Raw genomic sequence first — 19,655 nt, 5'->3', positions numbered from 1 at the left:
TGAAAAAGGTGCATATAGCACATGCATATAGTAAGTGCATATAGCATCAATCTCTAGTTGATGAAGTTGACTCCTAATTAAACAAGTAGGTTCATAGATAGTAAATGCTGAAGCTGGTTTCTCACATGTAGAGTCTGAGGTTACAGGCAAGCAAGGGGACAAGGCTAGAGTAACCCATAAGGTACTAGCTGAGAGTTAGACATCAGAATGTACTTACAGATATTTGCACACAGACACACACATACACACACAGAGCATGCATACATAATTTCCTCTGTCAGCTAATAGGATTTAGAAGCAAATACAATCCAATAGCAAACAAGTACACCTTGTTTTCTAACACCTAGGAACCAGGAATCCTTGGAGAAATGATTCATTTTTTAGAATCAGGGCAATAAATACACACAACAAACACACATCACTATGAAGTACAACAAAGGTCCTAAGAAACAAATTTTATAAAGACGGGGGTATGTCAAAGGAACACACAGGATCCTACTGAAAGAGATCCCAGTGGCCAAATCGGAAAATAAAAATCAACAAGAAAATAGATTTTGTACTGTATGATAACCCAAAATATAAAATAATTCAGCTGAGTCTATAGAGATTAAATGAGGGAGGGAGCAGGCAGAAAAACAAATCTCTTAAGCATGGGCAATCCATGTGACTAATGTAAGTAAATATATAGGGGGAAGAATTACTCCCACTTTTTTTTTAAAAAGAATTCTTTATTTATTTATACAAGCACTGAGTACAGTCAGAAGTGTAGGAGGGTGAGAGAATTCACCAGAGTGAGAGCGGGGAACAGAACAGACAGACTGATGAAGAAATACACTGCTGAGGGGAGCAGTGGGTGCAGCAGGAGAGGTCTGTCATGTGGGACCCTCGCCGGTGGCCAGGGATCAAACCGGCGCTGCAGAGGCTGCGGGCAGCTTCGAAGCCCAGTGCTCAACCACTGCATCACCAGGGGAGGCCCTACTCCCACTCTTTATGTAGGTGCTACATACAGTGACTTCCTTCCAAAGGGTACAGTATAAAAAGTGGAGAAAATGTAACTTTATTAGCAAAATCTATCTCAGCCTGGAAACCAAGAGTAACATAAACAGGGTTAAGTCCTGTTGCTAACATGCATCCTTGACATATGATGAAAATGGTACTTTGACCTCTAGGGTCTTCTCCAACACATTACATAGATCTAATGATGAGATAAGCATCAGATAAATTCCACACAGTGCTCATCACAACTGTGAAAATGTTGTGTCAATATGGTTCATTTGACAAAGGTACCATACTAATGTTAGAAGTTAATAATGGTGGGATGTGTCCACGAAGTATAGGGGAACTCTGTACAATCCCACAACTTTTCCAAAATATAAAACTTTCATTAAAATAAGAAGTTTATCTTGAGCATAAAATTTCCTATAAAAATAATTGCAGATGATGTTTGTTCTCTCTCTATATATATATATGTCTGGAAACATGACTAAGTCCAGGCTGATAGAGGGACATGGTAGATAAGAGAGAATATTTGTACAAGATTTACTAAGTCTCTGCTTTCAGATTTGGATGCAAGTACTTTCAAATTAAAATTTGGCCACATCCGCTGCATTGATTTGCTAAGGTGGCCACAATGGAATACCACAGTTTTGGTCATTTATGCAATAAAAATGGACTCCCTCACAGTCTAGATGCTGGAAATACAAGATCAAGGTCCAAGAAGAGTTGGTTTTTCGGGAGGTGTGTCTTGTCATCTGTCAGGAGGCCTTGCTCTTGCTCTCTCTTTACAGAGTCATCTCTCTGTTTTGGGTGTCATGCTGTCTCTGTGTGTGTTCAAATTCCCTTCTCTTGTAAGATCACCAGTTAGACTGGATTAGGACCTGCTCTTATGTCCTCATTCAACCTCAATTACCTCAGTAAAGGCTCAACCTCCAAACACAGTCTCATTTTGAATTACTGGGAGTTGGAGCTCCAATATATGAATTTTTAGGAACAGAATTCTGCCCATAACACAGAGCCATTATAGTGACATACATCTTTTACATTAAAAAAAAAAAAAAAAACACTAGGCCAAATGATTTACCATTCTTATATATGATATATACAATGAAAATTCTTGACGAATCTAACACATCCTTCTAAAAATCTACACAGCTTTATAAATATCTAGCCTATGAAAATAAATAAACAGTATCTGTGATGGCTTTGTTTTCTTATCAGTTTAGCTAAACTGGGATTATTTTTCCAGAGTCCCATTCCCTTTTTTTTTAAGATTTATTTATTTATGCATACAAAGTACTGGGGTACAAGCCAGGGTGTGTGGGGGAGAGAGAGTTCACCAGAGACAGACTGGGGATCAGAACAGGCAGACTGACTGAAATACATGCTGAGGGGAGCAGCAGGCAAGACAGGAGAGGTCTGCTGCACCACATTTGGGTCAGCTCCCTGGCAGGGGATTGAACTCCTGCTGCAATGGCTGTGATAGCTGCATAGTGCTGAGACTTAACCCCTTGTGCTATGAGGCAGCCCCTCCTATTCCGCCCCAGAGTATTTCTTGTCTCTCCCATTCTACTCTGGCTTTCTTTCTCATCATTCCAGGCAAAGGCACCAGTGTTGCATAAATTTCTCTATCAGTTCCATAATTTTATATGGTCTGATCCCTGCAATAATTCCCTTGTTCTGTAGTATTAGTGGTTCTGCTTATTTAATAAAGAGTGCTTATTTTTACCAGTAATAAGACCTTGAGTCAATTATTTTATCATTATGTGTTTCAGTTTTCTCTTGTGTTCAGTATGAATATCACAATTATCTTGAGGTGGTTGCTAAGATTAAATGAATATATATGGAAATGCTTGGCATAAAGTAAATAGGAAAGAGTAATCTCTATAAAATCAAACAACATATTATAGACTCAATCTAGCAACATGACTTTGGATTTCAGAAAGAATATGTATAGACAGATGTATAGAGAGCTCAATGTCTATCTCAAAGGCTTTTATTTGGGGAATTCTAGCTGGGACATTTCAGCTCCATTCTATATTTTGAACTGAAACCCTACAAAGCGTTTTGGTATGCCCTACAAAGATTTATAAATGGTAGATTATGATGAGATTCAAAGTCTGACATGTTACAAAGACCCCTTAGTTTCATGCTCCATGACAATAAAAAGAGAACTCAAATCACTTCAACAGTGGCACAAATATGATTATAGTAACTTTAAACACTTTGAGAATAGACAGAGGGATGAAATCTTGTTCTCTCAGAGTGGGAGATATAGCTGAGATAATCCATAAGATCTCAAGATAAGATCTCAAGATATTCTCATAATGAACTAGTGCTTTTGTCTTTTTTTAAGATATGTAATTATCACACACACATCTCTTTTTCCATTTATGTGATTATCTATGCATGCCATTATCTTGACATATAAATTGCATCATGTTTTTCTCCATGAAAACTTATTGGTAAGTGGAATACAAAAAACAATTGGCATGTACCTCATAAAACTGATAGCTAGTCAACTTAAGAAAGTAAGCATTAAGGTCTAAAAATCAAATGGCAGCTTCTAAAGTCCAGTGAATCCAGGAAGTAGAATGATTAAGCCCATGGTTCACAGAAATCAAAGGTAAAGGAATAATATTAATATATGGCACAGATTCCAGAAAGAACTTCTAGGTCTGAGAGGCAAAGTTCTGAGAAGCGCAAGCCACATACTCAAACTCTATTGACAAACGTGTCCTACATTCATTTTCGGTCAAGACTTCAGAAGCTCACAAGTGCAAATTTCAGAGCTGCCCTGACATGCAGCTGATTCACTTCTCTGAGAAGCGAATGTGGGCAAAGGCCGAATTCTATCAGCTTTTACTTTCTAGTCCCTTTTAATACATGATTTCCTAGACTAACTCGTAAGAGAAAAGTTCATACACTGAGAGTGTTGATGCTAATTCACATAGTTCTAGATACAAACATGGCTCAAATAACTTAAGGAAGATTGGTCCTTCTGCTTCTAGAATCAATAAATATGTTGAATACTAAAATATTAATTCTCATATGAGGGCTGAGAGACAAGTAAAACAGTAGGATCATGGGGTTGAATGAGTAAAAGCCAACATTGCTTTCTCAATCTTCCACATAAAATACAATTTTTCTTGAGTGTTTTGATTTTCCTTATGGTAAGTGCAGATTTACTGAAATGAGACTACTTTTCAGTATTTCAAGTACCAGACGCTATCTCGAATAGAAGGCAATAGATGTCTTACTTTCCTTAGAAGGACTCAGGGTAGACCTAAATAATGGCTATAGGACATTGCTCTAAGAAAAAGGAAGAGGGCTGTAATTTTCAGAGATGTTAACCAATATATCCAGAAATAGGAAGGTTCAAAAAGTCAGAGAGTAGAAAGCAGAACTTAGAAAAAACACCTCAGTAATCAGATTGGTTTCATTTGATCAGTAACTTGTTACTCAATTAAAGTATTTAATTTCAATGATGAAACACAGTGATACAATGGGGGAAAAAATGGTGAGAAACAGAACTTCAGCCTAAGTTGCTGCTATTTATAGGCCTGGAAACCATTGTTTAATTGGTACATACATGAACTAAGTTGGCTTAAAGGCATAGGCTGAGGTATAGTAGTAACGCTTTCTCCTCACTTAGGTGTTAACACTGAGCCAATGCTTTGATTTTAATCATCTAAAATACTAATTTATATTATGAGATACCCATGAATGAGCGAAATAAGTTTCTATATTAAACCCAGGCAACAAATTGCATCCCACAGGGATGACCCTGTTGACCTCTGGGGTTGGAGTTAGTGGTAGAGAGTATTAAATTTGTTTTCAGTACAAATTTTAGGCATGCATATAATCTGTTGAAATATATTTTATGTAATATTACATAGTATATAGCAAAAGTAATACCTGCATTAAAATTTGCAAAATCAACTGAGGAATTTCATCAAATTTTCTTGTGATTGACATTACTGATGAATCTTTTATTGTCTAGTGACTGAGAATTCATCTTCTAGAAATTCAAAAATTGTGAGCTTGTCACTTGAAATTACTGAATCCACAGGCCAGTTCCCCAAGAACAGACTATTGAAAATAGGTGGCTAATGTTGGTAATGGAACTCCAAAACAGGGAAGAGTATGAGGCTGTGAAGCAAGCCCTATAATAGTAGTTCTATAATTTTTTTATATATTTTTTAAAACATATTTTGTAAGTTTTTTTTTAAAGATTTATTTATTTATTTATTTATCTATTTATCTATTTATTTATTTATTTATTTATACAAGCACTGGGTACAGTCAGAAGCGTGGGAGGGTGAGAGAATTCACCAGAGCCAGAGCGGGGAGCAGAGCAGGCAGAAGGACCGAAGTACACTGCTGAGGGGAGCAGCGGGCGGCAGGAGAGGTCTGCACGCCATGTGGGACCCTCCTCCGGAGGTCGGGGAGCAGCTGGGGATTGAATCGGCACTGCAGAGGCTACGGGCAGCCTCGCAACCCAGCGCTCAACCGCTGCGCCACCGGGGAGACCCTGTAAGTTTTTTTTTTTTAAAGATTTATACAAGAATGGGGGTACAGGCCAGAGGCATGGGAGAGTGAGAGAATTCACCAGAGACAGAGCAGAGAGCAGAACAGGCAGACGGGAACAGCTGGCAAGACAGGAGAGGTCTGCCACACCATGTGGGCATCTCCCTGGCTAGCCTGGAATCGAACCAGTGCTGCAGAGTCTGCGGACAGCTTCACAGCACTGTGCTTAACCCACTGAGCCAACCCACTGTACCACTGGGGAGGCCAGTAGTTCTGTATTCTAGACTTTTCTTCAAAATAACTGAAAACTGGATTTCTCTGTAAGAAACAATACACTTCCCCAAGCTATCCTATATTGATTTCATGAATTGAGACTTGATCCAAAGAACCTAAAAATTAAAAAGATCAGATAAATGAGTTAACTGATGTAATGTCCTAAAAGAAAAAGTCAGAATGCCATCAGGGACAATACATTAGTCATCTATATTATTCTGTTATCAATTAATGAAGAAAATAAAATTTAGGGTATATACAAGAATAAGCATTTAAAGGAGAATTTGAAAAAGGAATTTCAGTTTCATAAGAAGCATTCAATAACTCTTGTTTATATTCCCATTATGAACACTAAGCTTGTTCTTAGCCACAAAGTAAAAATAATATAATGCCTCTTAGAAGACCAATGCATTTAAGATACATCTCATATAGTTAACTGCCAATAACTTTCCTATTTGAATAGTTCAATTATTTCTAAAGTCATGGACCATTTAAGGAGACTATATATGTCAACCCAATACTTCACTTTTTTCCAAAGACGCAAAAAAAAACCCCACACAACTATCTACATATTCCTGATGGAGGGTTAGTTTCTTTATACAGAGTACTACACAATCCTCAGCCCATCTCAGAGCTGTGGAACCACAGCTGTTACAGGCATTCATATCAGGTACAGCAGCTGGATTGCTTTTGAGAGTGTTTATTTCAATCCTCATGATTCCCGCCCATGTTTTCCTAAAGAATTTCAATTTTGTTCGTCACTCTGAATCAAACAAGACAAAAAACATAATCAAATCCATCATGAAATGTTTTCCTCTCTCTCACTTCACATCTCTCCTTGAAAATAGAGAAACGCTGCTGAATCCTTTTAAAATCTAGCTAAGAGAGAGAAAGGAAGGCACAACCTCTAAATTATAACAAAGAGACATGTTAGGTTTAAGACAGATTGTCAGTATGACTATTCTTTGGTCTTTTACACTTATGTGACATAAATTGTTTCTTTAATATAAAAAAATGAAAATGAAATCTTGTTAATTATTACAGTGGGAATGGGACTAAAATGTGTACTGGGCAGTGACAAAAATAACAAGCTCATCTATAGTCATCATAATTTTCAATTCACTCTTTAGAAATTGCAGATTTCATTATTTAGCTGCATACTTAATTAACATGTGGCTCTGCTAGAACTAAGAAATCTCTTCTTATTAGACATGTGTTTATAAAGCTTTTGTAGTGTAAAAATATGTAGTGCTGCAAGATATTTCTAAAAAAATAGTTTGAGGCTATATAAGTATCTGACTCTCTAAAAGGGAGTATAATATTAATTTATCAAATTATATTAATACCTTAAAGACACTAAAGTATGAAAAAAGTTCACTGTTTTTAATTCAGTGCTTATTAATTTCACTTTTTTCATCAAATCTATTTTGAATGTAGAGTGGAAAATGTTGCTACAAATAGTTTCCTGCCTCTTTCCTGAATGTCTGCCTGTCACATGAAAAGTTCCTTCTAAAAGCCATTAGCTGTAGGTGGGCCAGGTAGAAACGATGCAAGGCTAAGAAGGTGGAAAGAGAGTAGAAGAGAGATAAACATTTTTTGTAGGGGAATCAGGGACAGGCAGAGGAAGAAAATGGAAATCACTTATCATAGAGAGTGAAAGGTGATCCAAATAACACATATATTGAGGATAAAGAAATTCAGATTTCTCACTGTTAGAGAAAGAGAGAAAATTAGAATGAACTCTGTGGTGCTGCTTTAGAATTGGGGGTACTTATGGTAGTTTTTAAAAGATAGAATATGTATTAGCTTCCTACGGTTGCTGTAACAAATGATCGCAAATTGGATAGCTAAAACTAAATTATTCCCTCATAGTTCCGGAATCCAAAATCAAGGTGTTGCTGGGAAAGTTCTTCTTCTGAAACATGTTTTCTTTCCCCTGCTAGTAACTAGCAGCTCTTGCTGTTCCTTGGCTGTGACAGCATAATTCCAATCTCTGCCTCTGTGTAACTGAAGACCTCAATTTAGCTGATTCCTTATGTAAAGACCTTATTTCCAAATATGGTTGCATTCTAAAGTTCTGACTGGACAAATTTTGGAAGGGACACCATTTAACCTAGGAGTTAAATAAATGACTGTGTGTGTGTGTGTTTCTGTGAGTGTGTAAGGGTGTGTACATACACATGCTCCTCTACTTTGTTTAGTTCCCTCCTGATCACTGAGAGGATTTGGGAATAGTAACATTAAGATAGCAATGATTAGAGCCAAAATTTGGTACTAAATAGCATTCTTCTTTAACCATATCTCTGTATAAAAAGGAAAGTACAATATTAGCTTAGAATGCCTTGTCTGGCAAGACAGAAGAATATACCCAGAGAATGATGGGGCCATGTCAATAGGGCACAGAATCAGCTTTAATCACATGTCATGGCCAAATCTGATACAGTATTAATAAATATTGTGGCATCGAAGTGATAACGATGAATTATAGCACACTAAATAAAAAAATAATTCTAAAGGTCCGAAATGATGGCAATACTTACACAAGCAAATAAATAGGAAGAAGAGAAATGCCTTCCTTAATAGGCTAAGACCAAGCAATAAATGTAGATGGAATGACAGATTTGATAAAATTAACATTTGGCAGTTAACATGGTAGCAATCAATTCAGTCAAGAAACTTTTATAGCTGTTATAATTTTGGGGTAGTAGTTTGATGAGCAACAAGATATTTACTCAGATATTTAAGGTCAGAGTATCAGCCCAAAAACTATTTGAGTACCAAGAAAGAAAAACAGAATAACTTTACAATGGAGTCATATGGTAGACACGATTTTAATAGGATGATCAACTATTCTGCCCCCAATAGGGAATAAATCAATGGCTGCATTACCTGATAGAAATCAATAAGGTATTATCTGTGATAACACTGCCAAAAACACATTCTTTTTTATTTTTGCTTAGAAGAACTAGGGTGTAGGGCAGAGGTACAGGGGGTAAGATGATTCACCAGAGACAGAGTGGGGAGCAGAACAGGCAGATCTACTGAAATATACTGCTGAGGGGAGCAGCGGGCAAGACAGGAGAGGTCTGCTGCGCTATGTGGGTCGCTCCCTGGCTGGGGATCAAACTCATGTTGTAGCAGTGATAGCGCTATGACTTAACCCATAGCCCACCAGGAAAGTCCAAAATAAACATATATTTTAAATCCAATCTCAAGGAAATATCATTTCATAGTCAATTGATTTTGTATGTGATACATTATTGTTACATGTTTAAAGTTCTTACATGCCCATCTTGAAAGCTGTGTAACACTTCACCTAAAAGTCTCCTTGTACAAGTTCCAGCACAGTTCTTCATTTACTTTGCAAAATATGTTGACCTCAAGATCTAGTCCACCTTGGAAAAACATCAGCTATTATAAATATGCAACAGAATCACAGAGTTCATATAAACAAAAATCTATGGAGATATTATCAAAGCTTAGTAGAGCATACTGGCTAAACCCATGGGAGGCAGAGCCAGATGTCTGAATTTAAATCCAACTCCTCCACTTAATATCTGGCTCTGGATTAGCTATTATTTCCTACATTTTTTCAGATAAAAAATAATAAGGAGTAGGAAAGCTAAGATCGTACTAATGCTGTAGGACTGTTGTGGATATTGGAAGAATTTCATACAGTTTTTGGAATGTAGTAACTTTTCAATATATATTAATCATCAATAGAGGAACTCTGAATCTCAAAAGATTAAGAAAACCTGCACCATGTTTTATATAACTGTGTTTTCAACAATGTGGTAACACTTACCAGCTCAAATATCACTTGTTTTTCTCATCTCTGTAGCCCCACAGTAGCTAATATGTTCTTCAAATAAAATGGGGTTTATTCCAGTATACACATTTGCGAACATTAAAATTAAGGTTTGTTGAGCAATTTACTGGTCAAACATTCAAAAACAAAGTCAACTTTTTGAATCATTTGAACAGATATAATTCACAAGTGAGTGACTGTAAAGAAACTAATACTCTAATGTTATGTCCTATAATTTAAATGTAATTATTCAATTTTTCCAAATATACTTTTTATGTAATGGTTATGGTGGCTACTATACAGATAGAAAAAGCTAGGCTTAAATGTTAATGCCATTTACACAAATATAAGGCAAATTTGCAGCCAAGTAATCTGAGATTCTATTTCCAAGTCAAATAAAAAGTTTATTTTACCTGAACCCAGATGTAGATATAAACCAGGGTTAAATAGTCATCATCTAAATATACAACAGCACTAAAAATATCTATTTCAGGGGTGAACTGCACCATGCAGAATGAAAAGTAATCATTAGGTTCCAATCATAATGTAAGTATGTATAGATGTCATATTAGCATGCCATACACCTGAAATCCATATAATGTTATAAACCATAGTTACATCAATAAAAAATTTTTAAGTGTCTGGAACTCAATAAATGTAAATATATTGTCATTGACAAAACCAAGTTCAACAATGCTAGTTTGATATCCACAGCTAAAATCAGAGAAGCTCACAGGGCATTCTTTATGTGGTATTGCTATAAAAGTGAATTCTCATCAAGTTCTGAAATTCAGAGTATCATATAAAAGAACTGTGCCTTCAGCTCCTAAATAAGATATTTCTAAAATAATTTGGCTGCCATTTGGGCAAATATATATGTGTGTTTTGCCTTGACAGCTTGTCAACTGGCAGACAGTTCCTGAACATCACATTCATTTCAATTTAATATTGGTAAATTTCTCAATTAGAATTCTATTTTTCACTTTCTGCACAATGAAATCCCCCTGTCCTTGCTGGCATTCCTCAGGGTGTACAGGTGCAGGTGCTGGCATTTCTGCAGTAGCAAAAGAAGAAAAATGAAAGAAGTAAGGAGGGAGGGAAGATCTGGGCTGAGAGAGAACAGTGTAATGGGGAGAGAAAGGAGATAGTAGCTGACCTTCATCCTGATATTCACCTTCATGAGAAATGAAGGGAATAATTCACACTTGACAATAAAATAGTGCAGCTGCCTCTGCTTCCTTTAACCAGAGAGGCTGAAGTCAAACAGAAACCAGCCACCCAATGTATAAAATCAATACACAGGAAAGGTCCAAAAGGTAAGGTGGGAAATAGATTAATAAAAATAATTTTAAAACCCACAACCATCACCAATTATTGAACACTTCTCTACTTTATGGCAGATCCGTGCTTTTATTACATCATGTGATACTCACATAATGAAAGCAAGATGGAAATTATTATCTTTGCATTGTAGGTAAGGAAAGTAAGCAACGATTTCACATCCCTGAACTTCAAAGTCAACCAGATAATAAGGGATAGAACCAGAATTCAAAAATGCATAGATCTAACTTTAAAATCCACATTTTCAACTACAGCAAATTCCATGTGGTTTTAGAGGAAACATCACAGGCTAATCATTTTTTTAAAATATACATATAGCTGTTAAAAAATAAAATATTAATATACATATAGCTGTTTTATATATATAAATATACATACAGCTGTTCATATGTTAGTGTCAATTACTTATTTTAGTCTCTACCTACTTAACCAGATAAATCTTTTAGAGAAAAATGCACACACAAACACACACACGCACACACACAGGTGCATACACACATTGCATTATGTCATTAATAATTGCTGTAAAATCCTTTCCTTAGTTGAAATTGACCTTGCAGAAGTTTTGGAGGGAGTTCTTCTCAACATATTTATCAGATACATGACTCATATATACAGAAATGGAAGCCTCTGACACATTTACAATAAATAGATATAGACTTGGCCATTACACTGTAAAATCATAATAACAGGCCAAAAATATCAGCTTCCCTCTTCATTATTTATTAGCAATTAAGATAAAGTCTTTTGTATATATTATAGGTACTAAGAATCCTTTAAAACCATCTTATTCTATTCTGAATAAAAGACAAATTAGTCAAGTTCTCTGCTCGAAATGAGTTGCTCAAACAAGAAGGAAAAAAGCAAGGAAGAAAGAAAAGATTATATAGGGTTTCTCAGTTTCTGTTTGTATGGCAGAGTCTAAAAGATGTATAGAGAAACTTTTACTTGTTCATTGTGGGTTTCTTTCTGTGGTGCTGGAGATGACACAGAGATAGCTTTCTGCTAGAATACCACAAATGTTTCCCCAGAAAAAGTACCATTTCAACAAGCCATAGAGGAATGATTTGATTTTTTGATAAAAGAAAAATATATAAAAGTAGAATTCCTTGCACAAGAAATAGTTAAGGGAGTTTTGGCAAGAGGAATACCTGGGTGAGACCTAAAATCAATCCTGATTTGCTGCTGCAATTGGTCTATCTACCAAAGCTATTCTGAAGGTAAGAAAGAGGAAATCAAATGAAGTCAGGCTCTCTACCTAATTCTGGCCTTCAGTTTATATCTCTACTTGTGTTTTCTTTATTTTTATTTATCTCATCATGCCCACCTGCTTCTAATTTACATGTATCCTTGTAGGTTGTCTCAAATGCAATTTGAAACAAACCAGCATGTATATTACATATATAAGAGTGACTTTCATGATCTTATACTCTAAATGCTGGATTCTGCTTACTACTTCTATCACACAAGGTAGAAATCTAAAATCTGCCCTCTTACACATAAAATCTAGGGCCACGGGTTTCCTGTGTCAAGGTCAGGGTTTGGGAATAGATAAGCAAAGTCCCAAAAGAGTAGGGGAGAAATGGAGAAAATCATGTTTTGAAATACAGACTGGTGTGGGGCCTCCCTGATGGCACAAAGGGTTAAGTCTCAGCACTAAGAGGTTATCCACAGCCACTGCAGTACAAGTTTGATCCCCGGCCAGGGAGCTACCCACATGGCACAGCAGACCTCTCCTGTCTCTTCCACTGCACCCCTCAGCAGTGTATTTCAGTAGATCCGTCTGTTCTTCTCCTTAATGTGTCTCCAGTGAATCCTCTCACGGCCTGTACCTCTGTCCTACACCCAAGCTCTTGCTTGCATAAATAAGTAAATCTTAAAAAAAAAGAAATATAGATTGGTGTGTAAAGGTGTAATGGCTACTCCCAAGGCTCAGAAAAAGTGACCTTTGAAAAAAGTCCTAAGAAAAAAAGTTGAGGGACCTCCCTGGTGGCACAGCGGTTAAGCGCTGGGTTGCGAAGCTGCCCGCAGCCTCTGCAGCACCGGTTTGATCCCCGGCTGCTCCCTGGCCACCGGAGGAAGGTCCCACATGGCGTGCAGACCTCTCCTGCTGCCCACCGCTCCCCTCAGCAGTGTACTTTGGTCCTTCTGCCTGCTTTGCTCCCTGCTCTGGCTCTGGTGAATTCTCTCACCCTCCTGCGCTTCTGACTGTACCCAGTGCTTGTATAAATAAATAAATAATAAATAAATAAATCTTAAAGAAAAAAAGTTGACAGCTACAACATAGAAGTCGCTTTTGGTAACTATAATTTCCTAATCCATCTACACCAGACCCACCATCTCAATCCAATATCTGGCTGACTACAGACCTAAACAATTTTCTTTTTCTCTTTGAGCTGCATCTGCATGAGAATATACACAAACAAATAATTAAACATCAAGCAAATATCAATAGGATTAGTCTGGCATGTTGGAACAAATCTTGATAAATCCGCCTCAGTAACAATACTCGAACTACAAGTCTAGGAGAGGAATACAAATTTAGTCTATTGAAGTGCTGTCATGTAAGGAGAGATATTTTAATAAAACTGCTTCGTCAGTTCCTATTACTGAGGGACTAGAGCTATTGAGCTGTGGAACTTAGGCCAAAAAAGGGGATTTGGAAATGCAAATGAGAGATAAGAAGGTAATAAATGTCTTTTTTTTTTTTCCCAACAACATACTATCCCTGATGCCAGGAGCTATTTTAAGGATGATTTTTAAAAATTCTGTGAGATTGGAAACATACATACCCAGAATGGACATCTCTGGCACAGTAGCATGATAGGGTCCATTAAGAAACTCTGGTGCATTGTCGTTGATGTCTTGAACTTTTATAATAAATTCAGAAGGAGGCTCAAGAGGTTTGTTCGTCTCCCAGTCCACAGCCTGAGCTGTTAGGGTATACTCAGCCTTTTCCTCTCGGTCAAGTCTTTTTATAGCATGGATATCTCCTGTTATATCATTTATTTGAAAGATTGTCCCAGCTCCATCTCCTGAGAGGATATATTTGATTTTTTTGCTCCCAGGATCCAGGTCTGTGTGTAGCTAAAATGAAAAGTGACATTGGTGAGTGATGGGACAATTTGCAAGGTTATTTTTTTAACAACCTACTGTTTGAATATCAAGTTGGTCCTTTTTAGATTATTGTCACTTTATCAATTTCTGCAAAAAAATTGATATGCAACTGTATGCTTATCAGTTAAAATAAAATCCCCTCAAAATAATTTAGAACAGTTTTTTTTTTTAAATCCTGACCTGTATAAACTGACATGCACTTAGAATGATGAAAAGATCAAGAGAAAAATACAAAGATATATGTAATCTTTTCAATTTACTAGTACAATTATCTGCTGTCACTATTTTTATTTACCTTTTATGGATCACCGTCTGCATTCTCAAGAGTATGTGAGTCATTATATATATATATATTTTTTTTTTTCTGAAAGTCAATCAGTTTGCATATTTTGTAAGAAACATGAGAGGGGCCTCTCTGGAGGCCAGGAGGTTAAGCCTCAGTCCTATCACCGCTATGATCTAAGTTCGATCCCTGGCCAGGGAGCTAACTTACATGGCGCAGCAGACCTCTTCTGTCTGCCCGCTGCTCCCTCAGTAATGTATTTCAGTAGCTCTGCCTGTTCTGTTTCCCACTCTGTCTCTGGGGAATCCTCTCTACCCCCCCCAACCCCCACACCTCTGGCCTACACCCTAGTTCTTCTACACAAAAGAATTAAAAAAAGGAAACATAAGAATAGTGAGGTGCGATAAGGTATATAATAACCTCTTTAAGGTTCACATTTGATGGAATTAACTGTGGTAGACTGACAATTCAACTCAGATCTGCCTGCTCGATCTACAGAAACAAAAACAATTCTAGTAATCTCATATATATTAAGACCTTACGTTTGTGTAGGGTTTCTTTTTCTTGGATTTGCACAATTCTTCTGGTTCTAGAAAATTATTCCTATTTTACACAGAAGAGCCCTGAGGCCAGAACATGGGGGCAATATTTTCTAGTAATGGATGCCTTTCAAAAATGAAAATTTTGCAGCAGGAATTCAGATGAATCTTAGGTCACGGCAACAAAAATTTCTTAAAGACCTAGTATGCCTGAAATGTTTTCTTAGGAACTGGGTAGCACAGAATTCCAGGATTTAAATTGTTGTATTTGCTCTCATGAAGGAGACAGGAGTGTTCTGATACATACTGCTCCTTCTTTAAATTATGTTGACTCCTATTAAGTAGCTAAAATAAATCAAGAATATATAAGTGTAGTTCGCATTTCAAAAATTCACTGAAATATAGTTACAAAATACTGCATAAACTCAAAATACTGCATAAACTGGCAATATATTGACAGTTCCAGTCATTCCATTGAGAGAGTTGAAATACCTGCCCCTTTAAAAAAAAAAGTCTTGTGGAAAGAAACCCCTAGAAACTCTAAAGATATTGTATTCTCTTGGGATCACTTGTATTCAGAACCGGCTCTATCACTTTCTTCGCCAATTTAAATTGTATTTAGCGCTTCAATAAATTAAATGAAAAGATTGTAAAAAAAGACATAAAATAGTAACAAAGAATCCAAATGCATCTAGATCTTCTACTTTACTTTTGAATATTTTTAAAAGTTAAAGCATAAGATTACATCAAATATTTATTGAATCTCAAAATGTATCCTTTTCATGTATTGTATTAAATTTATTAACAAGAGCCAAATATGGAAATGCCACTTTATCTTAATGAATGTGAGATTATAATTCATTAATGTGATATTAATCCTAATTTATGATCATTTTAATTTATGTGCATTTTAACATTTCTATTAGCATTTTTATTAAAAAAAGAAAATTTGAATAATATATCATTCATGGAGGTTTCCATTCACATACTAGATATTCCTAAGACACAGATATTCCTGAGTGTATCCTGCACTCTTAATCACAACATTTTTGCTCTTAAGAGATTGTAACTTGGGCCTCCCTGGTGGTGCAAGGGGTTAGGCACCGCACTATGAAACAGTCTGCAGTCTCTGCAACACAAGTTCGATCCCCAGTCAGCCAGAGAGAAACCCACATAGCAAAGCAGATGTCTCCAGTCTCGCCCGCTGCTCCCCTCAGCAGTGTATTTCAGTCAGTTTGCGTGTTCTGTTTCCCACTCTATCTCTGGTGAATCCTTTCAAACCACCCCCCCCCCAACCACATCTCTGGCCTGTACCCTAGCTCTTGTATGCATAAATAAATAAATCTCTAAAAAAAAAAAAAGAGAGATTGTAACTACGTGGCTCCAATAATGTAAGAAAAAATTAATAAAAATTTTCTTTTAAAAGAGATTGTCATTCAAAATGGTACCATAGTTATTTATGTTACAACTTATCTGTGCTATATATCCTTACATTCATCATCTGTCTCTGGTCATTAAATTTTATTATACTCTTAACTTAGTTTTTCATAAGTCCTTGTTTTTAAAAATAACTGAGGGAATCCTCTCACCCCCCCATACCTCTTGCCTGATCCTATTTTTTATACATACATAAATAAATCTTTTTTAAAAATAACTGAGGGAAAAGAATAGAGAAGGGTTTTGAAAGCGTAAAAGCTAAGATTCAGGCGTAACTACAGAAATGAACAGTTATTTGAGTTTCATTTATTTTGCCTATAATATGGGAATATAACATCTACTCTGCAGAATAGAATCTGAGTGTATGTCTTTAAAAAAAAAAACAGAGAAAAATGGGAGTGGATATGTTTAGTGTACAATAACTAAAATCCACTTCATACCATATTCAACTATACATAACTATCTGAAAACATTGTGATAAACTTAGTTGTACCATAAGTGACAGCAAGTTCCCAATACTTCATCCTGAAAAAAATGGGACAAAAGTCCCTTGAGAAACACTGCTGCATTCTCTTCTAGAAATTCATTTCCAGCAAATCTCAGTAAAATCCAAATCCCTTGGGATAACAGAAACCTTGAAACACAGAACATTTTGTTTGTATATTTACTCATCTCATCCTGTTATATATGATACACATACCCAACACACACTCTTGCACAAGGCTTGATGCCACCAAAAAAAAAAAAAAAAGAAAGAAAGAAAGAAAAAAGGAAGAACTGTGGTGTGTCAAAATAGAAATTTACAGGGAACACATGTTCATAAGACTCCAGATCTAGATTCAGAGTATGCAGTGACAAGCTGCTGTTTTTCTTTTTGTCTTCACATAAGTTTATTAGAAGCTGCTCACTTCCATGCAACAGTGCTCCTATCAATTTATCCCACACCAGAACCCTCTCTGTAGATTACTGTGCCAAAGATATCCCAAATGTGCCACATGTTCACACACTGTGCATCATCTGGAAGTGTGAGCACCATCTCTCCCAAGGGCTGCTTCTGCTAATTAGAGCAGGATAAGGGCCACATGCAAATTGGCCTGGGGTATTAAGACTCTTTGGTCTGGCAGTGGTACAAAAAGACCTCATCCATTCATTTATTAGATGTGTGCAGAGCATGTTTATAACTAACACGACATGGTTTCTGCCCTTAAAGACCCATATGTTAGTGGGAGATAAAAACAGAGTAACAGAAAAGTTAAGGGAAGTATAGTTATTATTTTTTATTACTACTATTATTATTACTATTACATGGATCAATGACTTATTATCTGGTAAATATTATACATGTAAAACTCTAATTTTCTTCTCATAGCAAACGAGAGACCATTTCTCCATGTCACTAACAAAACAACTGGGATTCAGATATTTTTAGGGAACTTTCTCACACAATGTACTATTGCAAGTAGCAATCTTCATGGTACAAGCCTTAGAGTAAATTTCCTGTATATGCATATGCTAAAGATCATGAAGTAAAAGGTAGAGGCTTTAAGAACTCATAGAAATTTTACTTAACTCAACATGGACTATGAGGGACAGGAAAAACTTCCCCCAAAGAGGCGATGATTGAAATTTCAGATCATAAAGGAGAAAAAGTATACCAGGCACAGGTGAAGATCCAGAGAAGGGCATAAAATGTGATAGACATGACAGATAATTTTATATGGTTAGAGCACTGAGACAGGTGGGAGAGGTGACAAACATAAGAATAGAAAGTAAGGCAAGGGTCATAGTATATACTAAGCCCTATGGAAAATAGTACAGAGATTTCTAGAAATACTAAAAACGTATTTAACCTATTTCCCAGCAATTCTAGTCCGGATATCTACCCAAAAGATGCAAAAACACTAATTTATAAGTGATAGATGCACTCTTGTATTCACTGCAGCACCATTTTTAATGGACAAGTTATGAAAACAATCTAAGAGTCCAAGGACAAAGGAGTGAATTACAGGGCCTCCCTGGTGGTGCAAAGGGTTAAGACACAACACTGTGAAACTATCCGCAGCCACTGCAGCATGAGTTTGATCCCTGGCCAGGATGCTGACCCACAGGGCGCAGCAGACCTCTCCTGGCTCGCCTGCTGCTCCCCTCAGCAGTGTGTTTCAGTCAGTCTGCCTGTTCTGCTCCCCACTCTGTCTCTGGTGAATCCTCTCACCTTCCCCCCGACACCTCTGGCTTGTACCCCAGTTCTTGCATGCATAAAGAAAGAAATCTTTAACAAAAAACAAATGAGTGAATTAGGGAAATGTGATATATAAATACAACACAGTGTTTTGAGGCCAAGATACAGAGTTTGGACTTGACTATAAAAGCAACAAGGGTTCATAAACAATGTTTCAGTGAGGAGTCTGATAGAACAGTTTTGTTTTAGAAACATCACAGTGGTTGGTATGTGTCTCAAAGTAAAGGTCTTAGACGCAAAGGGGAAAGAAGGTCAGAGAGAACACTTAGGTACCAATTCACAAAGCAGCCTCCAGTTGGAGCCACATGTTTAATGCAGTGCCTGCGATCCACTGCATCTATCACCGGAGGAGTCTGTACTCTCTCTGGTCACCCACTTCAGCCTGGTTGGAGAAGCACAGAGTCAGGTGTACAAAGAGCAACCCCAGTGTTTCACACCAGGTCTTCGATTCCAGGGATCATAACAGGACTGCTACATAATTGAGCTAAATTATATCAGTATAATTATACCCTTGCCATCTTCCATATGTTTGCATAATACCCCCTAATTAAAATATCAGTTTAAAAGTCATGGGAAGAAGCATTTGCATTTTCATACTCCTTTGTATTCCCACTGACTCGTAAGGTGTCTGAATCTCAAAAAAGGTATTGGAATCTCAAAAAATATTTGGGAGTCATGTGAATGTAGAAGAAGGGTAGGAGAGATCATTTTCTCCTTTTATTTTCAGAACAAAGGTTTAAAGAAGAGAGCAAAGGAATTTTAAAAAGTTGAGCCCATTGCTCTAAAATCTCATCTACTCCAAATGCAAAGTTCTTGAGCTCCCCCAAGTACATATTCAATTTTAGCACTCGCCATTAGAACTAAGACATAATAGAAGGGAAGAGTTGATGGAAGGGTGGGTGGGTGGGTGGGTGATGGGTAAGTGAAAGATGGACAACAGAAGACAAATTATCTGATATTCAAATATCACTAGTCTCAGAACAAGAGTTCCTCACTCCATCCGGTCTTCAATACCACTCATACTCTCTTCTGGCTGTTGGGGAAAAGAAAGAAGTGCTTTTTGTACTTTCCTCCTTGTCAAACAGGATCTCT

At 36.8% G+C, this 19,655-nt stretch overlaps 1 protein-coding gene across 4 annotated transcripts in view; it reads right to left on the bottom strand.

The window, feature by feature from the left end:
- The window catches only part of CDH8 (cadherin 8), a 376,083-nt gene that overhangs the window by 229,668 nt on the left and 126,760 nt on the right, over nucleotides 1-19,655 (bottom strand). For all 4 annotated transcript variants that reach the window (XM_054697070.1, XM_054697071.1, XM_054697072.1 and 1 more), the window contains exon 3: nucleotides 13,741-14,035. In XM_054697070.1, coding sequence (XP_054553045.1) covers nucleotides 13,741-14,035 — 295 coding nt within the window. The remainder of the gene's footprint in view (nucleotides 1-13,740; nucleotides 14,036-19,655) is intronic.

The sequence above is a fragment of the Talpa occidentalis genome, unplaced genomic scaffold (assembly GCF_014898055.3).
Source record: "Talpa occidentalis isolate TD23 unplaced genomic scaffold, MPIMG_talOcc4v2.1 talOcc4.17, whole genome shotgun sequence".
NCBI lineage: Eukaryota > Metazoa > Chordata > Mammalia > Eulipotyphla > Talpidae > Talpa > Talpa occidentalis.
The sequence above is the reverse complement of the archived record's forward strand: the minus strand, read 5'-3'. Positions and strand labels throughout refer to the sequence as shown.